This window comes from Rhamphochromis sp. 'chilingali' (assembly GCF_963969265.1).
Source record: "Rhamphochromis sp. 'chilingali' genome assembly, chromosome: 3".
Taxonomy (NCBI): domain Eukaryota; kingdom Metazoa; phylum Chordata; class Actinopteri; order Cichliformes; family Cichlidae; genus Rhamphochromis; species Rhamphochromis sp. 'chilingali'.
The window spans coordinates 45,095,769-45,114,931 of NC_137931.1; the positions used below are offsets into that span (position 1 = coordinate 45,095,769).

Below are 19,163 nucleotides of genomic sequence, written 5' to 3' on the forward strand. Positions count from 1 at the left end.
AGCACAATATTGAGTAAAAGACTTTGCCAGAAAAGGACTGTTGGTTCTCATCCAGCAGTAGAAAACAGATCCTGATCCTATTATATGACAGATCTGCACAGTGGCCGGGTCAGGAAAGACTGAAGCACCTGTTTCTGTAAGGTCTGTGTGCATCCTTCGCTAGGTGAGCGGGACCTTCTCCTTTCGCACGAAGGGTCTCGACTCCGCTCCTCGGAGTTGCAGCGCGACACATCAGGGGACAGCAGGTGGCGGCGCTCCTTGGATCGCCCTCTCTCGTGACTAATTGTTTCTTTGTGGTTGATTCTAGGACCTGAGAGAACAAGATCAAAGTGCCTTTGAGTCTGTGGCACCAAGACTTTGCAACAGTCTCCACCTGCATTCAGCCTACGTACATCTATCATGCATGCCCACTCCCCCCCACTGTCACTCAGCACCGGATGCCTGCAGGGCTGTTCTCAGCCCCCTGCTGTAGACCCTGTACACACAAGTCTGTACACCAACACACCCCACCAACGTCTCATCTCTGATGGAGATGATGAGACAGGGTACAGGGCCGAGGTAGTGCTCAGAGAAAACCTGAAGCTTAACATCCTTAAAACAAAAGAACTCATAATGGACTTCAGGAGGCACAGACAGGTCCTCTGATCGCCATAAATGGAGAATGGGTGGAATCTGTCTCCACCTTCAGGTATCTGGGCACCCACATCTCCGCTGATCTCACCTGGACCCAGAACACCAACGCCCTGGTAAAGAAGGCCCAGCAGCGGCTGCACTTCCTTCACCCAGACCGGGAGCTGCTGCTTCCCTTCTACTACTCCTCAGTGGAGAGCAAGCTCTCCGACTGCCTGGGTGTTGGCAGTGAATATGGCAAATATAGAGATTATATAAATTAGGCATGGAATCAGGATTTTTTTCACTGAGTAACTTATTGAAACAAAGATGTAAACAGAAGAAGAAATGTCAGAAATTCTTTCAGCCTCTAACGAGATGTGGCTGTCGTTTAAGAAGAATTATTTACATATACATTTTATTGCTTTTGTGTTGTATTGCAGTACAAATATTTGCTCAAAATCACTCAGCAAAATATAAAGAATGAGAGGTGGCTCAAGACTTTTGCACAATAGTCTTCTTTTGACCAGTTTCCCCCCAAAACTTTACTCTGAATCAGAATCAAACCACAGCAGCTGCTTCACGGTTGTAATTATGACCTCTGTAGCTCCTCTGTCGGGGCCTGTATGTGGCATCAGGGCTGATCCTCTCCAGAGAGTGCTGTTCCTGCCAGAGACCGTTCACACACTGGTCTCCGATGGTAGAGAAGGAGCGCTTCATCAGCCTACTGTCTGCAGACATCCCAGGCTATATACATGCAAAACAACCAGAAGACGCATTATTTAAGTAACCAGGAATGACACCAACGAGCACACAAACTCACTCTGGTGTCTGTAATAGTCATTTAAAATGTGCGGGCAAATTGTTTCTATTCACTGCTGTCAAGGAGCAAATACGAGCATAATAAATGCGCCCTGTGTGGATTTTAATAGTTTATTGATTTTTAAAGCACCTACTAATATAAGATCTGTTACTGAATATAGGTTTGAATAAAGGTTATTACTGTTTATTACCTGAGGATCAGCAGCCAGCCTGGGCATGGACGACGCTCTGATAGATGCTGTACGCTGAGGTGATTTCATTAGCGTTGGGTCCTGCCGGGCCTGCTGCAGCACTTGGTTATACTCTACTACTTCTGGGACCTGCACAAAGACCACAGAGGAGCAGGCTGAGCAAACCTTATACACTGCTTTTGCTCACACTCGACATTCAAACATCGAATCAACCGCACTGTCATCCTGCTACGAGACAGCGCCGAAAGCTGAAAATCAACATTTTCTCAACCTTCATTGGAACAGATGATTTCGATTTCATAGTTGTTACCAGTGTGTGTAAATGATGATGGTGGTGGTGAATGCGGTAGGGGTGGTAGGGCGAATGGTAATCATCTTCATCGTCTTCCTCTTTCTCCTCTCTGGGGCGGGACAGCGGTTGCAGGAACATCTCTTGGGGAGAGATCGGGCTGAGTGCCACAAAACCTCCTCTGGTACTAAGTGGACGCAGAAAAATATCATGGGTTTGCTTCAACAACCAGAATTTGTATTCTCTGCCATCATAAATAACTGAAAGCTAGTAACTTTTGGAGGAGATTAAAAGTTTAATATTTACAGAGCAGATCCAGCACTATGCCTTAGGAATGACAGGGATTTGGCGTTGCATAGGATTTCTTGTGGAAGAGAGGAAGCATCCATACGCTGGAACATTGGAGCGTGTTTCTACGAGGAGACAAAGAAACATATGGAAACAGGAACAGGTCACTAGGATAAACATACTAGGGTAAGAAACATGAAAATCAAAGGGCCTCCTAACAACACTGCTTATGATACATATGTCAACTATTTAAACAGCTGTTTTATGTGTTTTTATGCGGCTCAGTGCTGCTTTTAAAGCATTTTTTGAATGTCTGTAGGTTCTCGGTCATTCGGGTCATGATGGGTCGTGATAGTCTTAAGAGCCTGAGTTGAGTTCCAACTGAACTTCTCTTTAGCTTCTTCAAGACATTTCACCTCTGATCCAAGAGGCTTCTTCACTTATAAAAACTGATGAAGAGGCCCAGGCATTTAACCTCTGTAGGGTCGTCCTCATTTACCGTGAGAAGGTGAAAGTTGCAAACGGTCCTCGACAGCTGTGAAGCTGTGGGTATAAGGGACTGATCTTGTGGCCATGTTGGCACGGTCCCTGCGAGTGGTTATGTTTTACGGTTCAGATTTTTGTGAAGCTGTATGCAGAGTGCTGTGATAGCACTGGAGTCTTGACCTGTATGTTTCATTTTAGGCCCTTTGCTGTGAAGCATTTCAGTTTTGGGATGTTACTGGGTTTTGGTTTCTGTGTTTAAAAGATCAAATAATCTCAAACTAGTTTCTCAAACAGGATAAATTCCTTGTACTCAAACGGTCTCCACAATCACTAGATTTCAATCCAGTAGAGCACCTTCACTGTGCTGTGGAACAAGAGATTCACACCAACTGTGCAAGTCCATCATGTCAACATGGACCAGAATCTCTGAGGAATGTTTGCAGCATCTGGAGCTGAAGTGCAACTCACTGCTGGAAAGATGCACCTAATAATAAAGTGACCAGTGAGTGTGTAATGTCTTTGTTGTAACATGTGTTTGCTCTCTTCCTCTGGTTTCCTGCGAGCGTGTGGATGTCTGCTTTGTGCTGAATGTGGACTTTTATTCTGCCTGCCTCACCTCCTGCATTTGGGCCTTTTACTCTGCAAACCACAGCACATGCAATTATATTTCGTCTGATTAAGTTAAGTTTTACTTTAATACTGGGCTTGGAGATGACGCACATTTAAAAATAATAACCCTAAGAGCCTAATTTAATATGTAACTATGGCACATTAACATCAGTGGCGGTTCAGCAAGATGAGCAATTTAAAAAAAAGCACCTGTTCCTCCAGTTGCTGTCGAAGCTTCTTGGCTTTGCTCTGCTTGTAATAGTCCATGATCATCATGGCAGCATAGATCTTACCTATGGTCATGTCACTGGCTGTAAAGGAGAAGGCAGAAAGCAGTGAGATATTATCCACCTCTATCAAACTGAAACTATTTTCCTGAAATAACGCCGGTGATGGCTCGTAGGGTAATGCAATATATTTTTTTACTGGTAAGTCATGATGTTGATTTTACCTTTGTGAATTGGAACCAGTAGGTCCAGCGTCTTCTGAGAGAGATGAGGCCAGATCACACTAATCTCCTTCTGCAGATCCAAATCCATCTGATTCCTATCTTCCCCTCCTTCAGATAAAAAAATGCCCAAAACACAAAATTAGACATAGAAACTGACCCACATTTAAATAAATGCACGGTGTGTCTGTTTCTGTCTAACCTCTGGCTATCTTGACTTCAAGAGCAGTGCGGATGAGGGCCATCAGGGTGGAGGTGAAGTGGACCGTCATGTCATCGTCCACAGGCATGTTCATCAGAACGAGTCTCTGTTGACATCAGCAAAGGTTTCATAGTCAGTCATAATTCACAATACCAGCCGGCAACGGCACAACATGGCACAGTGCAACCTGAGCAACGACGGCTGTGACTGCTTATCGCTACACGAATTCTGATGCAGAGGTACGTGTACTCAAGCTAATTTTCCAAATACTAATTTAGCAAATGTTAAAATCAAAACATTGCAGAGATGAACAGTTACGAAAGCCAAAACATCACATTCATTATAAAAAACAACTTGATATCAGTGTTCCTCATTTAGATATATTTACATATCTAACATGGGGATAATTAACGGGAAACGGTTTCCCTGTAGCTTAGCTTTAAATTTGTTTTAGTTAAATCCACTTTGAATGAGATTACTGTGATCAATACAGGAGGAGAGAAAAGGCAAGCGGATCATTATTTCTTTAAATGAAGACAACATTTGTATTTAATGCCAAAATAAGACAGAAATAAGACAGATAGCCCAAAAAAATATTATTTTACTTGCCCTCTCTTGTCCTTCTATACTTGAAGGTTAAAAAAACAAACACATGCGATGGAGCATGCTTGCAGCTTCACTCAAACAGCATGCATAAAGCGCACAAAACAACGAGGCAACAAGAGGCTGTGGCAGGAGGCACATGCAGACAGGTAGATGGAAGAAACTAAAGTAAGAACGCCGTGAGATCATCTGACAACAGACGCCGGCAGATCCAGCATGTCGATGTTTAACAACTTTCTCATTTACGTCCCCTCTCTGGCTAAATAATCAACAGCAGTAACAATCTGTCTTTCATCCGTCCGAGTTCTCTGCCAGGATGCAAAGCAAACAGGCAAATCATTACTGTAGCGCCAACCATGCCCCAGTGGACACAAACGCAAACTTAAAACTGCTTTAACAAGCAATACTGCATCATATGATCGACACACACAAAAATGCTTTGCCTTTTTCAGTGTGGGACACACAAAATGATGTTTTACAGAGCTCATCTCTGCTGATTGAAATATGAAGGTGGTGCCTGTTAGTCTTGGTGTTCAGTCTACCTTATATGCCACCTTGGAGGGGCATTTCTTGCCCAGGCCTAGAGGTGGTGACATGTTGGTCAACATCTCATACATGTCAGTGTAATGGATACGACCACTGGGGGCGCCAGGTAGCCATGAAGAATGAGGGAATGACAAAAAAGAGAGGAAAGGGAAGGGAAATGAAGTGGACGATGTTGGAGGTGGAGGAGAAATTGAAAGACGATGGAGGTGTAGGGGAAGTGCAGTCCCAAGGGATGGTGGAGGAAAAAGAGGGGTAAAAAAAGAGGAACAAGAATAGAGGAGATACAAGAGAAAGGATTATTCCAGGCAATCACACACGAGGAGACTAAAGCAGGTTGTTTTCTTTCTATGCTGCCAACGGGGCATAGAAATCTGGGAAAGGAGAAAACCTTGGACAGGATGAGAAAAGGAATGACAGCCTTGCTGGATCTGGTGTAAATACTAAATACTTACATTGGGCTGTGCTGTGTGGGAGTGGGAAGAATGACAAACACCTTTAAACCAGATCCAAAAGGTAGAAAGACACTGGACTCCCTCAAACTGGTCAATTATTGTATCAAAATGAGACTCGAAGCCTCACAGAGGGGTTTTAGTGTAATTAAAGTGTATCTACTGATTTACAGCTGTGTGGAAATTGAGGAACGTCATGTGCCTTAGTACCCTAAGACTGAATTATTGCCATTCTTTGACCCGATTAACACGCCCCTAACGATCAAGCGGCGGGGAGGGGGGGTCACAGTTGGTGAAGGGAAGGAAAGGCAGGAAAAGAGGAAGTCAGGAAGGATCCAACATCAAAGAGGCAGAGGGGAGGTTTGTTGATATGGGGGAACCAAACCTTGCAAGCCACCCTGTGGGGGCAGTTCTTTCCAAAGCCCAGGGGAGGTGAGATAGTGCGTACAACTTTGTACATCTCCTTATAGTGGATCCTACCACTGGGAAAAACATACAAGTCTTTAGTCACGGTGTAATTACAGACTCATACTATAGTGCACAATAAGGGCCAATGAGGCGCTGTCCTCTAACTCAGCAGTTTTAGAAATTGCAACAATAAATTGGTGGTGAATAAATCACATTAATCGATTCTTAATCGTCTGATTTTTAAATAAAGCAGTAATACTTCCAGCAGACACAGGTCACTCGCACATTTCCCAAGTCCTGAAGAAAGAGAGTTAGTTATTGTTTGCTTTGCTAAACCCACTGTGGTCTGCAGATCGAACATGTAACAGATATCACAGGATGATTATAACAGATATACCAGGATCGATAGGTGGATGGATATTTTGAACATTTTCCACATTTGTAGATGCAGTTTATTGGAGATGGTTGAACCTCTGTATAATTCTGCCTCTCTGAGATGCCTGTGAAGTCCTCGTAGTCTAAGGAGCTTGGAAAGAAAAGCATCTGGACTTCTTTAGGTTGCTTGAAGATGTTTCACCTCTCATCCGAGAAGCTTCTTCAGCTCTAGGGTCAAATAGTGGACAATGGACCCCCTAAATGATCCTCTACCTAATCACACGAGCCGAGGTGTGGAGACGGGTGTAGGTCACAATCAGCCGAAGTTTCTGCTCGTGTGATAAAGAAGAAGTAAAGAAGTCCAGACACTTTCCTTCCAAGCTCCGCAGACTCTCTGATATCCCTTTTTAGACCCAATAATGTATTTGACCTGTTACTAACTAACCCAGCAATTAGTTGCTAAACATTCCCCCAGCTGTTTCTTTTTAGTAACAGCTGTTTTTGCTCAACGTGCTGCTGTCATAAAATCCAAAATAAGCTCATCATTTTCATTAAATAATCACATTTTATGTGTTTTATTGTAAATAAAATATGGGTATATGAGACTGACAAACCATTGGATTTTGTTATTATTTACATTTCACGCAGCATTTCAGGTTTTGGAATTGGGCTGTGTAATCATAACGTGGATCCTATCCATGAGACGTATCAGACAAAAGATATTCAACCATTAATATCCAAATATGTTTATTGTTCGCACGTTTAAGGTGCAAACAATAAATGTATACGGCCATTCTCTAAGTAGTGCGATTCATGCTTCACATTTCTGCATCATACTTGTGAAGGTTGCAAGTTGCTGCTAATTTGGTGGAGAATTTTTCACCATTTTTTCACGACTGCAGAGAAACTTTCTTCTCCTCTTGTCTAATTAACAAGCATTACCAGTGATAACGGCGTTACTAACGGTGCTACTTTTTTCAGTAACTAGTAATCTAACTAATTACTATTTCTATCGTTACAACGCCGTTACCGTTACCAACAAGAAAATGTGGTGCGGTCGCGTTACTATTTTTCAACAAACAGACGGTTGAAGCTGTGTTCAGCTTACCGCATGTAAGTAATCTGGGCGCTACAGCTTTTTGGCAAAACACCTGGAGCTCAGGGGGCAAAACAACCACATCAGTGCTGCTGTTTGACTGAGGAAGAGTAAAGTAGTCGTGGTAAGCCAATCACATGACCATTTAAAGACAAAGCAACAAGGTGACATATACCAGTTTATAAATTGTGTTGATAGGCCGCGTAAAACCAGAGTCATGATAAACAATATTTTTATTTTTTCCTCAATAGTTTTGTCACGTTTACTGTCTAAAGACAGCGCAGCGAGACCTCTTATTTTTTTGGAGTGGCACAAATAATTTGTGGCATCTTATTGAAGAACAGCTGATTGTTCTGTTGTTTGCCAAAGTTGTACACAGGATTTTAAAATTAATAATTTCTATTTGCATTTAAAGTTAAGAAATATGATTCATTAAACATGTTTGTGGTTGTTACAGTAAAAAATATAACTTTCTACTCTGATTTTATGTTTTTTGTCTGATTTTAGATCAATTGCGTTAATACAGTCTGTCAAAATGAGAACATGACTGTAACTTCAGCCACGTGAGGCTGTGCTGAAAAGGATGATACCAAACAAGGCAAAGTAAGTAAGCACTACTGAGTAAGGCAGTTTTTAAAGGTGGAATGTGGAGGGAAAATCAAAAGTAGTTAAAAATGGCCAATTATACCCTGAACCCCAGAGTAAAGCAATAGTTACTTTTCAAGTAATTAATTACTTTTAGAATCTTGTAACTCAGTTACTTTTTTGAAGAAGTAACTAGTAACTATAATTAATTACTTTTTCAAAGTAACTTGCCCACAGGGAATATTCATGAGCGTTACCAGAGAGCACTTGAAATGAAATCTCATTATTCCCTTAAAGTAAAAATATGTGAACGTGCTCTTTTAAAAGTGTCAGAGACCAGTTCATGTATTATATCACAGGTTTCCACATCATATCATAATCATAATACCACCAGTAGATCAACTTTGTGTGTAAACTGGAGTAAAGACTCAAGGATACTGACCAGGCAGCTCGATCGTACTCCCCCCAGATTCGAACAAACTCATCTAGGTGGTGGGGACCCAGGATGGACGAGTCTCGGGTGAGATATTCAAAATTATCCATGATTACAGCCACAAACAGATTCAGCATCTGAATGGAGAAAGCACAAGCTGCATATAAATGTGCCAAACGTGCTGTGGGAAAAACTATGATTATTCTTGTTGCAAATAAATAAAGGGACGAGCAATGGCCAAGATTTTTTTTCTCTTACCAGGAAGGAGCTAAAAAAGATGAATGAAACAAAGTAGAAATAGGCAAAGTCGGAACCACAGCCCCCTTCCGGGTCTGTCGACTCTGATTGGAGCAACGGGTCCGTTTCACACTTCTGTCCTCCCAGACAAGACAACATGATTTCCTGCCACGACTCCCCAGTAGCACTCCTGGATACAAACATTAAACGACACCAGGGGGAAGTAGTTGTCAGGACACAGTCATGCCTGCCATCTGGAGGGTGCAACCAGAGTAAGACTTGCAGCTCCATTTCAGAAACAGCTTTTAGATGCGAGATTTAGTTGTTTAGTGGATAAAACTGAATACTGCAGCCACACGAAGGAAAACACTGGTTAGAGAAAACTGCGACCCTGTCCAATGAACGTGCACGGTAAACTTCTGGACAACCAGCTGATCACCACAACTATCTGCGGATAAAAGCTGAGTGCAGTTAGTGGGCAAGCACAGATTTGTCCTTACTGTAAAGAGGATGCCGTCCTATTTGTTCTGTAATGTGACGGAAATAATGCTAATTTATGCAGTTGTTTCTTTTGCACTGTGTAATGTTTCTAAACGTTGCACTAAATACTTAATAGACTAAAACCTTGACATGTCCTGAATGTATGAGTCAACAACCCAGTTTGCCCATTTTTCATTGATGTTTCTTTTGTTTGCTCATGTTTCCTTTGGTGTCCTAGTTTCCTGTCCCAGCTCTCCTGAGACATTTTTGTGTTTTACTGTAAATAACATATAGATGAGATTTTCATTTGTTCTTATTTACGTTTTACACAGGATTACAGTTTTTTACCTCTGTCTCCCCTGCTGTGTTAGCTCTGTGAAGCTGGCATGTCTCAGTCCTGGACTCCTGGTGTTTTTTACTTCCTGTTTTATTTTGACAGTCGATTGTCCTGTGTGTTATGTTTTGCTTTCCCTTTAGTCTCTTATTAGTATCAGCTGTGTTCCCACCTGTTGCCTGTGTGTCTATTGTCTCAGTTTCCTGTATGCGCCGTGTGGTCCGTGGTTCTTAGTTTCTGCTTATCCAGAATTATTTTGTCTACTCCGGTAGTTCTGCTGCCTCGGAGTTTCTTTCGGAGTTTCTCCTGCACTTGGGTCCTACCTTACCTGCCACACAGTCATCCTTCAAATTTATGCCACATGAGAACAATGTTGAACTCCACCATGAGACATCAACACAACTCAATCACTCAACGCTTCCTTCCAGACATCTGTTTACACTAATCTGTCAAAACTCTCAAAGTGTCTGCCAAGCAATTTGATAACGAGGTAAGTTCAGTGCACTTGACTCAGGGTAGCCCCGGGGACACTGGGACAGTAAAGCTCTTCGCTACTGTAATCTCGCGACATAATTCAGACTACAATAGAGAAACTTATTTACTGGAACTGGAGCGCTGTTAACTGAACCCACATTTTTAGATTACATAGCTTCCAATAGTGCATCTATTTTAATCAGGTTGCAGGTACTGAAGTGTCCTACCTGAATAGCAGCATCAGAGCACCAGAGAAGGATTTAAAGTTGTTGTGCTGGTTAATGTGCGTCTCCTCGTTCAACTTAATGTTCCCAAACACCTGATTGACACACACAAACAGGCAAACGAGGACAAACTTACTGTTGCTCTGAAGGATTTATTTCACCATAAAAATACACCTAGGATGCAGGGGAACTTCTCACCTGCATGCCAATGATGGCATAGATGAAGAAGAGCATGGCAATGAGCAGGCAGACGTAGGGCAAAGCCTTAAAGGACTGAACAAAGGTCCACAACAGAATACGGATGGTGTAGCCTTGTCTCAGCAGTTTAATCAGACGGGCTGCTCGGAACAGCTTCAAGAAACTCATGTTGATCGTATCAACAAACTGGCAGAGAGACACAAGATGGGAGAAGTTGAATACTGTGACAGCATATTGAAGCAGAGGAATAGTGCTTTTTGTTTTTTACCTGCAGGTCTACCACGATCTCAGTGATGCTGCCCAAAACGGTGATGAAGTCAAAAATGTTCCACGTGTCTCGAAAGTAGTTCTGTTGAAACAGGAAAGCTGTTCTGAGTCATTTCCAAACACTTGTTGAATTCACTCTAAGGCTTTGCGTGTTTTTGTCTCCTCTCACCAGAAAGCCAAAGGCCAAGATCTTAAGGATGCACTCGACAGAGAAGAGAACAGTGAAAGCCGTGTTCAGGTGCTTCAGCACAGCCTCGTACGCCGGCGGGGCAGAGTAATACTGGAAACGCAAAAGCGGCAACATGTAAATATAAAGTGATCTTTATTATGAGGAGAAGTGGATCGTTTTCCAGCCTGTTCACTGCGCATCAACCTCCTCTCTGATGGGTGTGAACCCTGCACTCTGTAGATCTGCAGGTTGATGGAAGATTCCTACAGACCCATAAATAGTGCCTCTGTCTCTGCACCTCTCATCTGTCGCACTATAAAAGGAGTCATTCCTCTAGGGGCGGCGGCCACAGTTAATGAGGTCATGCAAAATAGCAGCGCACGGACATTATAGATCAATATTTAATACAGGCTGAGTCACTGAGCGCCTGTCTGTCTGAACAACCAGCACAACCCCAGAAGAGGCCAGATCAGAAATAATACTGCAAAAACATCAGCAGATCCAAACGCAAACATCACAGCGCGTTCAGGCGGCGCCGAGAGACGAGCACATCCTTTATTTTACCGCAGAGTGACGCACCTCGGCTTATTTTAAACCCAAAGTGTTAACAGTCGCACTTTCATCACAGAATATGTTGCCGAGAAGTGATGCAAGGTGTGCTTTCCTATCAGCAAATGGATGTGTGGAAAATAACACACCAGACTAAGTCACTGCAGAGAAAGGAAAGACGTGAGGCAGATAATAGCGCTTCTGCTTTCATTTATCACTAATCTAATGCTCTGCTCTCATTAAAAAATGCAAAATTTAATAAGTTCTCTGATTTCTTTCCTGTCGTTTCCTCCTTTTCCTCACCTTCATCATCAGCACGATAGTGTTGAGCGCAATCATGGCCAGGACGGTGTACTCGAACGAAGGCGACACAACGAAATGCCACAAACGGTACTGGAACGTGTGCCGATTCTGCGGCATGTATCGGGTCAGGGGCTTGGCGCTGATGGCAAAGTCTATGCATGCCCTCTGAAATACAGAGAGAACCACAGTTAAAACACGGCAGTAAGCACAAAGAATCAGCTGTGCCGTAAAATAAATGTGAGGAAATTCTGATTAGACAAAAGCAAAAGACTCGCTGACTCTAAGAGAATGAATTGTGTGCTGTATTTTTGATTGATGGGGCTTTTCCATGTCTGATCTTTAACATTATTGACTGCCAAGAAGAGCTGCGAGCAGCATCCTAACTAGCATATTTAATTTCACTAGATTGTACCAATACTGATTCCTGCATGTCATCACCTCATTCTTCTCCAGGCTGCACTCCTCCATCATCTTATCTCCCTGCTCCTGGAAGGTGATGATGATGAGAGCCACAAAAATGTTGACGAAAAAGAACGGGAAGACGACAAAGTAGATGACGTAGAAGATCGACATCTCCATCCTGTTGCCGTGGCTCGGACCTCTGTCCTCTTCTGTCACATCCACAGAGTGCTGCAGAACCCTGGGAAAGCAGCGGTGCAATGCTAAACCAATGCTGATATAGATGCTAATCAAACCATGACCGACAAGAACCAAACAGCCTTTATATCAGCCTTCATATCGGTCCTAGGACGGTGTGTGGAGGAAATTTTGAAGAAGCTCCAGCAACGCCTGTAGTGTAAAGAGCGTTTCGTCATCGGTGACGCCCCTGATGAAGGCTGCAGACCAAAATGCTGCTCAAGCAAAAACAACAAAGTCTAGAAGCGCTGCTGGAGCTTCAGCCTTCTTCTCCGTGCCTCCTGGAAGTAGTGAAGTTGTGCCAGAAAGCGTTACTCTGTGCAGGAAACTTTCTCTTTCTGAACATTATTAGATCATGTGTTGCAGCAGCTTTTTCTTCTGAAATTGTTTTTAAGAATTTGTTCGCCAGGATGGAGAGCAAATACCAATTTCCTAAGTGGCTGAGGAAATCATTTCCAGAGGTTTATTTCCTGGCAACTGCCAATTAAGAAGGGCTGGGACAGTGCAAACCCACGAGCCCCGTTTAATCTGTAGCCTGAGATTAAAAAATTGCAATATAGTTCTTGAATGAATCACATCTAATAAATTTCCTTCATGAAAGGTCACACTGGAACCAGAGGACAAGCCAGATGTTAAATTGTTATAAATGCACATAAAATTAAACAAGGCTCCAATGAAAGAAAGCTGAAATTGGCACGAATATCTAAAGTTAACTCACTGAGGCCATCCCTCTCCAGTGGAAACCGTGAAGAGAGTAAGGAGCGCCCAGATGACGTTGTCGTAGTGGAACTCATGCCTCTTCCACTCTCTTCTCTTCACCTCTTTCTTGTCTTTCCCGTAGTCAATATAGTAACCCCTGAAGGAACATACAACCATCGTGGTGAGGTTGTTTTTGTCATTGTCGTCACTGGTCTTGGTTTCCCTTTGCCCCCTGCTTCACCTCCCACCCTCAGCCTCAACTTCAACCACACCCAACTCAACACACAGACGTTCATACCATCACGCTTACACATTCAGGTTTATTAACCGCATTCTCCTCAAGTTACAATTTAATGTATAAAATGTAGAGATATAAGAGAGCATTACTGGCAGTCTTTCTCTGTGTCCTTCGAACTATCGGTGCAGTAGAAAAACTTCCCCTTGAAGAGTTGAACAGCGATGACGGCAAAGATGAACATAAAAAGCTTGTAGACGATTAAGATGTTGAAGACGTTCTTCAGAGACGTCACTACGCAGTCAAACACCGCCTGGAAGAGAGGAACACGGATACTGATCAACCATGGCCAGTCCCCGCTTCTTTATATTTTGCTTCCAGGAAGCCAGACCACCTCGCTATTTTTACAGTGGTGCTGAGCAATACTTCTCCAGGCTTTCTGATGGAGATCTGATCAGTTAGAACGGGTCTCCACGCTTCAGTGCTCACAGTTTGCTGCTCATGCTTTATTACTCTTGTCTGTCTGTTCATTTGGTTTCTGTTCTCTCTGGTTTGCAACAAACAGTTATAAGAAAAACACAGAACAGACCCTCATGTGCAAGGTTCCGTCTAATTCCTCATGTGTCAGAGCAAAAACTCCCTGAGCTCAGGACCACTGTGAGCAGCAGCAGACGTGTGCATGCACTGTGGTCACGCCAGCATCAAATCCATCCAAGTTACATGGTTTATTAAAATAATCAAATTACAGCATTTCTGTTATAGTACTTTTAATTAAGTGCTATAACTCACTTAACAATGAAAAATCTTGTTCATGACCTGTAGCATGTTGGCACTACTGGAAGTAAAATAAGTTGAATTGCAATTTTGAAAACACACTTAACATGTTTTTATAAAGCTCTGCGTGAAGTTCCTGCTGTGGTCTGGGAGAGAGTCCTGTAACTCTTTGTCTGCAAAATACAGTATATAATGACCAATGTTGGGCAAGCCATTTTGAAAAAGTAATTAATTATAGTTACTAGTTTAAAAAAAGTAACTGAATTTTGCAAACAACAAAGTTATTTGCAGCTATTTATCTAAAAATGCAGTCAATGCGTTTTTTTTTAAATAACTATTTACAGAACAATCAGCTGTTGTGCATCAAATAGGATGCCACACAAATTATTTGTGCCACTCGGAGGAGCCTGATACCTGCAGGCCCGACAGCAGCAGGTGTATCACTCCACCTGTTTTTAACCTGGAGACAGTATTTACATTGTAATCTGCCTTTAGTAGCTTTTTGGCAGCACATTCAGCAGTCACCTCATTGTTCTGACACACACAGCAAAACTGTCTGCTACACAACACACTGACTGTAGACTCCAAGCACGCTAAACGTCACAAATCTCTAACATCTCAAAACTCTCTCTCTTTCGCTCTTCCTAAACAACCAAATGCTGCGTCGCCATGTCATTTTCTGATTGGTTGACATGGGATATTTTTCCACCAATAGGAAAGGGTGGGGTTGTTTTTTTAAACTCACAGGCAGAGCGCTTTCTTCCCGTGGTAAAAAAAAACAACGACACTATTCAGAAAAAAAAACACAATAAAAAACATAATGAATAATAACTCTCGTTTTATAAAAGCTGGTATTTAGTTTGAAGTCCACACTTTTCCCGTCAATTGTTCCGTCTGTCCTGCTCACATCGCCACTGGCTGTACGCGTTGTCATTAGCGTGTCTTCACTCCACATCGGCCATGCTGCTTTGCTAGCTAAAACACTGGTGGCGGCACATAAGGACGCTGTCACAGCTGCATAACACTAATGTGAATCGCATTATAAGTCACCGGTCACTTACTGACTCACACTGCAAAACAACACAATGTTACGTATTTATTTTAATTTCAATTGTGGTTGAGCTTTTTTGTGCGCAGCGCAGAGTTCCTGTGCGCAGTGACCGGGTCGCGCGCGCAGGTTTGAAGGACCATTGCATATGTAACCTGTTGTAGTACACAGCTAACGCAGGCATAAACGTTCTCCGTGTTATCGTCGGGTCTTACCACGACGTAACTGTTGTTGGGATTTAGTGCTACATAAATAAAAGTGAACTGACATAACAGGAAACAAAGGAAACTCTAAACCTGAAGCAACGTGCAAGTTCATGCTTGAGCTCTGACATACAAATGTATGTGACTGTCAACATTTTTACCAAATTTAAATTCTGTCTTTTAAATTTTTATTTAATTTGATTTCTCTTTGGTATAAGAGTATATATATTTTTAATGAACTGCCTCATCAAAACCAAAACAGACAAATAAGCCAACTACAGTCAAAAGCATTTCACACCTTTAGTTTAGGAAGCCTCTTGATGGTCTTCAGTGGTCTGAGGACGCGCAACACCCTCAGAGATTTGATGGTTTTGATATCCCGTCCTTTGTTATTTCTGTACAGAAACACACAGCGTGAACATCGTTAATGCCCCATTTTGGCCTCTTCTTCTTCTTTTTCACCTTTAACCCACAACAACATGTCACAACATGTATAACACGTTTTACTAATTTGGCATTCTGCAGAAATTTAAATGACTACATTTAAAGTTAGTATTTTTCATAAGAGAGGACTTTTCTTAGTCTTTTACCCCATCACATTGCTGCTGGTCAATCCCACAGAGGCATCATCCACAGACAGTTAAAGCAGGAGAGAGGGACATTTATAACAACAGTTACAAACCCATAAAGGAAATGGAACAGACTGTGATGCAAAAGATAACTTACAGTTGATTTAGAGACACTTTTGTGTTAAGACATATGATTAGCTCATGAGACTAATAAAAATAAATCACGTGACTGACGTGAGGGCGAAGGCCACCAGCGCTCCCACCACCACGACGAAGTCGAGCATGTTCCACAGGTCTCTGAAGTAGGAGCCATCGTGGAGGAGCAGACCCTGATCAATCATCTGGAGACAGCACAGAGCCAGGCGGCGAGTTAGAGGTGATAATGAGTCAGCGAGGAAAGATTACAGCCCTCAACTTGCTGCAATAAATCCATGTTTGTTACTTCAAGGCTGAAACACAGCAGAGGGTCGTAATTCTAACATAAAACTGGTTACTTCAACTTCTTTGGTAGTCAGATATGTTTTCATAAGAAACCGTTTTTCTGTGTTTGTTCTGTCTGTTGCTGAACTCATCCAGCTAAACCACAGGATGTCTTTGAATTTAAACCCATTAGATACATTTACATGATTCAGCAGCATTTCTTCTGACATTTTTTCATAATAACTCACCTTTATTATCATTTCAAACGTGAAGACTCCAGTGAACACGTAGTCAAAATAGCGCAGAACCTGTAAAGTCACAGCCAGAGACGCTTTAGAAATATCCGAGATGACACACAAAGGGCGCAGAAAACAATTTCACAATGTTTTTTCTTTCATATGCTTCCTGATAGTCGCTTAGCAGGAAAAAGTCCCCTCAAATGACATTAATGCAGCACAGGATTAGCCCCGCTCCTCCAGTGAATAACCAGGCTCAGTGTGTTTCAGACCTCATTTGCCACACTCATCAGATATAATTGCCCCCCCATCAAGCGGCCTTTTGCAAAACAGTTTAAGGATTTTTTCCCTTCTGTTCTTAATGATATTTAATCTGCTTACCTGAGGGGAGCTGAGAAACCCACAGTGCTGATAAAGCGTGATCGAACTCGTATCTCAGGATGAGAGTGATTAAAAAAGCAGAAAGACTGGATCCTCCACTGAGACAATCGTGCAACACCTGCCTCAGACAGGTGATTCGTACATTAGTGTGAACACAAACCTTATTCCAGTGCGACGAGGTGGCTACAGGGTCCTCAGCAGCCAGTGCGATACTACTAGCAGCAATGACCAGAAGGATGGACATCTCAAAGTACCTGAGGTTCACCACATAATGACACGCTCGACGCACACTGGAGAGAGCAGAGTGGAGACCACGTAAGGCACAGGCAAAGAAGAAGACTAAACGTTTAGCCACAGTTTATACACTAATATGAAAGGATTACAAATTCATATGAAAATGGAGAATTTAAAAAAAATCTACATTTTGTTTTCTTTTTTGTTCATTTCAAACAAATATCCCATTCGGTTCCAACTTCTCCTCATGTCACCAAGCTGTGCTGTTTCAGACTGAAAAGCAACTAAATAAAAGATAAATTAAGAGGATTTAGAGTCATGACACATCCGAGAAACATTTCTGTTGAGTGCCTGATCATCTTTATCAGAACACAAGAGTGAGAGCTGCAGCTTCTTCCTCAGTTTGCTGTCTGCGACATCTCACAGCTAGAAAACTTCGCTCTGAAAGGCGTCTCTGAAGAAATGTTTCTGACTGTCATTTCATGACGATGCATAACACGTCACAGAGCTGATCTCAGTAAATGCCACAGGTTTGCCACAGGTATTAAAGGGTGACACACTGCAGAGCGTTGTGTTAGCAACAGTTGCACAGGAATATTTACAGACAGCATTTTGTGTTGTTGCATTTTAAGATGATCTCATATTAAATATTGAAGTTAAGTGGCACAGGTAACGAAACAAACAGCTAAGTGGATTTAACCCTTTAAAGCCTGAACCACGAAATAATTTCGAGAAAATGTTAATTTGCATAAATGATTTTAAATGTTTATCATATTGTTGGCCTTTTTGCAATTTTTAGTTTTGCTTATTTTGCTTTTTGTCCGAAAAAACAAAACAAAACATAACACAGAAATCTCAAAAATGTACTAAAACTCATGAATCAAACACTTTGACTTTAAAGGGTTAAATCCAAGTGTGTCTCTACATTTGACTGGACCACCAGTTTTTGCAAAATGTCATGAATTATTCTACTCATGCTACGCTGACAGCAATCATGTGTTTTTCACATTCACAGCCTGAATGCATGAATATTCTGCAGCTGTTAGCTGTTTAATTTAATGGATTGTTTGCTTTTAAAGACTGAAACCTCAAAAACAAACCCCTTGATCTTCATTTAAGACTGAGAAAATGCCAGATTTATAAAACCACTGACACTTAAAGCCATATTAAACTACTTATTTCTCCATTTAATTATTGGCTTTTGGGTTTACAAGGTGCACTTGAATGCACCGTTAATTTAACAGAGTATTTTGAGAGTTAGCTGCTTGAAACCCAATGGGTTCAAGCCCAGATAATCCAGGCATTACTTACTGTGAGGTTGTCTGGCAACTAGAGGAGACTCTGAAACACGAGAGTGCAATTGACCTTCTAATCAAACTCTCTGCAGTCCTACTGCACTATTATTCCCCGTCACACAGACATGATACAATAGTCCATGTAAGAGACAGCAACTTACGGGTTGTCAGGTTTGAAGATGAACATACTGTCTGGGATCACAGAGTTGGCCGGCTTCGTCTCTTCTGATTCCTCCTTCTCTGACTTACACTGTTCAGGGTCCTTACTGTTGACTGCAGGAGGTCAGGAGAAGGAGATTCTGTTTTTATCACAGTCTGCCCACTAGGACAGCATTAGCCTCAGAAAGGCAACCTAAACACTGAAAGTTTTCTGTGGCGACTTTTAACCAGAAAAGAGAGGTGATGAAGTCTAGCAGCGGTAAGCCGTGAACTGTGGGGCCCGGCTTAGGTGATGACATGACTCACTGTTTCCTAGAATGCGTTATCTCTGGAGGCTACAATGTAAATTAAGTGTGATAGATATGAGATCAAGCACGTCCCTATAACTGCATCCTTACTCAGAGCTTTACTAGAACATTTCAAAAATGCTTTTTTGAGTTTATAATAGCTGCAGATCATCCACCTGTGAGAATGGAAACCAGTCCCACGTAAACGATCACTGATGAGCTTTCAGACGAGGCTGCAAATACGAGCAGCCTCGTCACAAGCCATTAGAGAAAACAAGAAATTACCTGAAAATCACAAATCTACATTTGGTCC

General features: G+C 42.2%; 1 protein-coding gene across 1 annotated transcript in view; it reads right to left on the reverse strand.

The window, feature by feature from the left end:
• Positions 1 to 19,163, reverse strand: part of cacna1ea (calcium channel, voltage-dependent, R type, alpha 1E subunit a) — a 118,825-nt gene that overhangs the window by 2,600 nt on the left and 97,062 nt on the right. Inside the window, exons 25-48 of the mRNA XM_080877175.1 lie at positions 18,566 to 18,677; positions 17,036 to 17,165; positions 16,507 to 16,566; positions 16,073 to 16,179; positions 15,568 to 15,664; positions 13,397 to 13,557; positions 13,029 to 13,166; positions 12,113 to 12,314; positions 11,675 to 11,839; positions 10,823 to 10,933; positions 10,655 to 10,735; positions 10,387 to 10,572; positions 10,192 to 10,283; positions 8,698 to 8,866; positions 8,449 to 8,576; positions 5,928 to 6,024; positions 3,945 to 4,050; positions 3,746 to 3,853; positions 3,505 to 3,605; positions 2,218 to 2,324; positions 1,933 to 2,098; positions 1,623 to 1,751; positions 1,209 to 1,356; positions 129 to 310 (exon numbers count right to left, since the gene is read on the reverse strand). Coding sequence (XP_080733301.1) covers positions 129 to 310; positions 1,209 to 1,356; positions 1,623 to 1,751; positions 1,933 to 2,098; positions 2,218 to 2,324; positions 3,505 to 3,605; positions 3,746 to 3,853; positions 3,945 to 4,050; positions 5,928 to 6,024; positions 8,449 to 8,576; positions 8,698 to 8,866; positions 10,192 to 10,283; positions 10,387 to 10,572; positions 10,655 to 10,735; positions 10,823 to 10,933; positions 11,675 to 11,839; positions 12,113 to 12,314; positions 13,029 to 13,166; positions 13,397 to 13,557; positions 15,568 to 15,664; positions 16,073 to 16,179; positions 16,507 to 16,566; positions 17,036 to 17,165; positions 18,566 to 18,677 — 3,083 coding nt within the window. The remainder of the gene's footprint in view (positions 1 to 128; positions 311 to 1,208; positions 1,357 to 1,622; positions 1,752 to 1,932; positions 2,099 to 2,217; positions 2,325 to 3,504; positions 3,606 to 3,745; positions 3,854 to 3,944; positions 4,051 to 5,927; positions 6,025 to 8,448; positions 8,577 to 8,697; positions 8,867 to 10,191; positions 10,284 to 10,386; positions 10,573 to 10,654; positions 10,736 to 10,822; positions 10,934 to 11,674; positions 11,840 to 12,112; positions 12,315 to 13,028; positions 13,167 to 13,396; positions 13,558 to 15,567; positions 15,665 to 16,072; positions 16,180 to 16,506; positions 16,567 to 17,035; positions 17,166 to 18,565; positions 18,678 to 19,163) is intronic.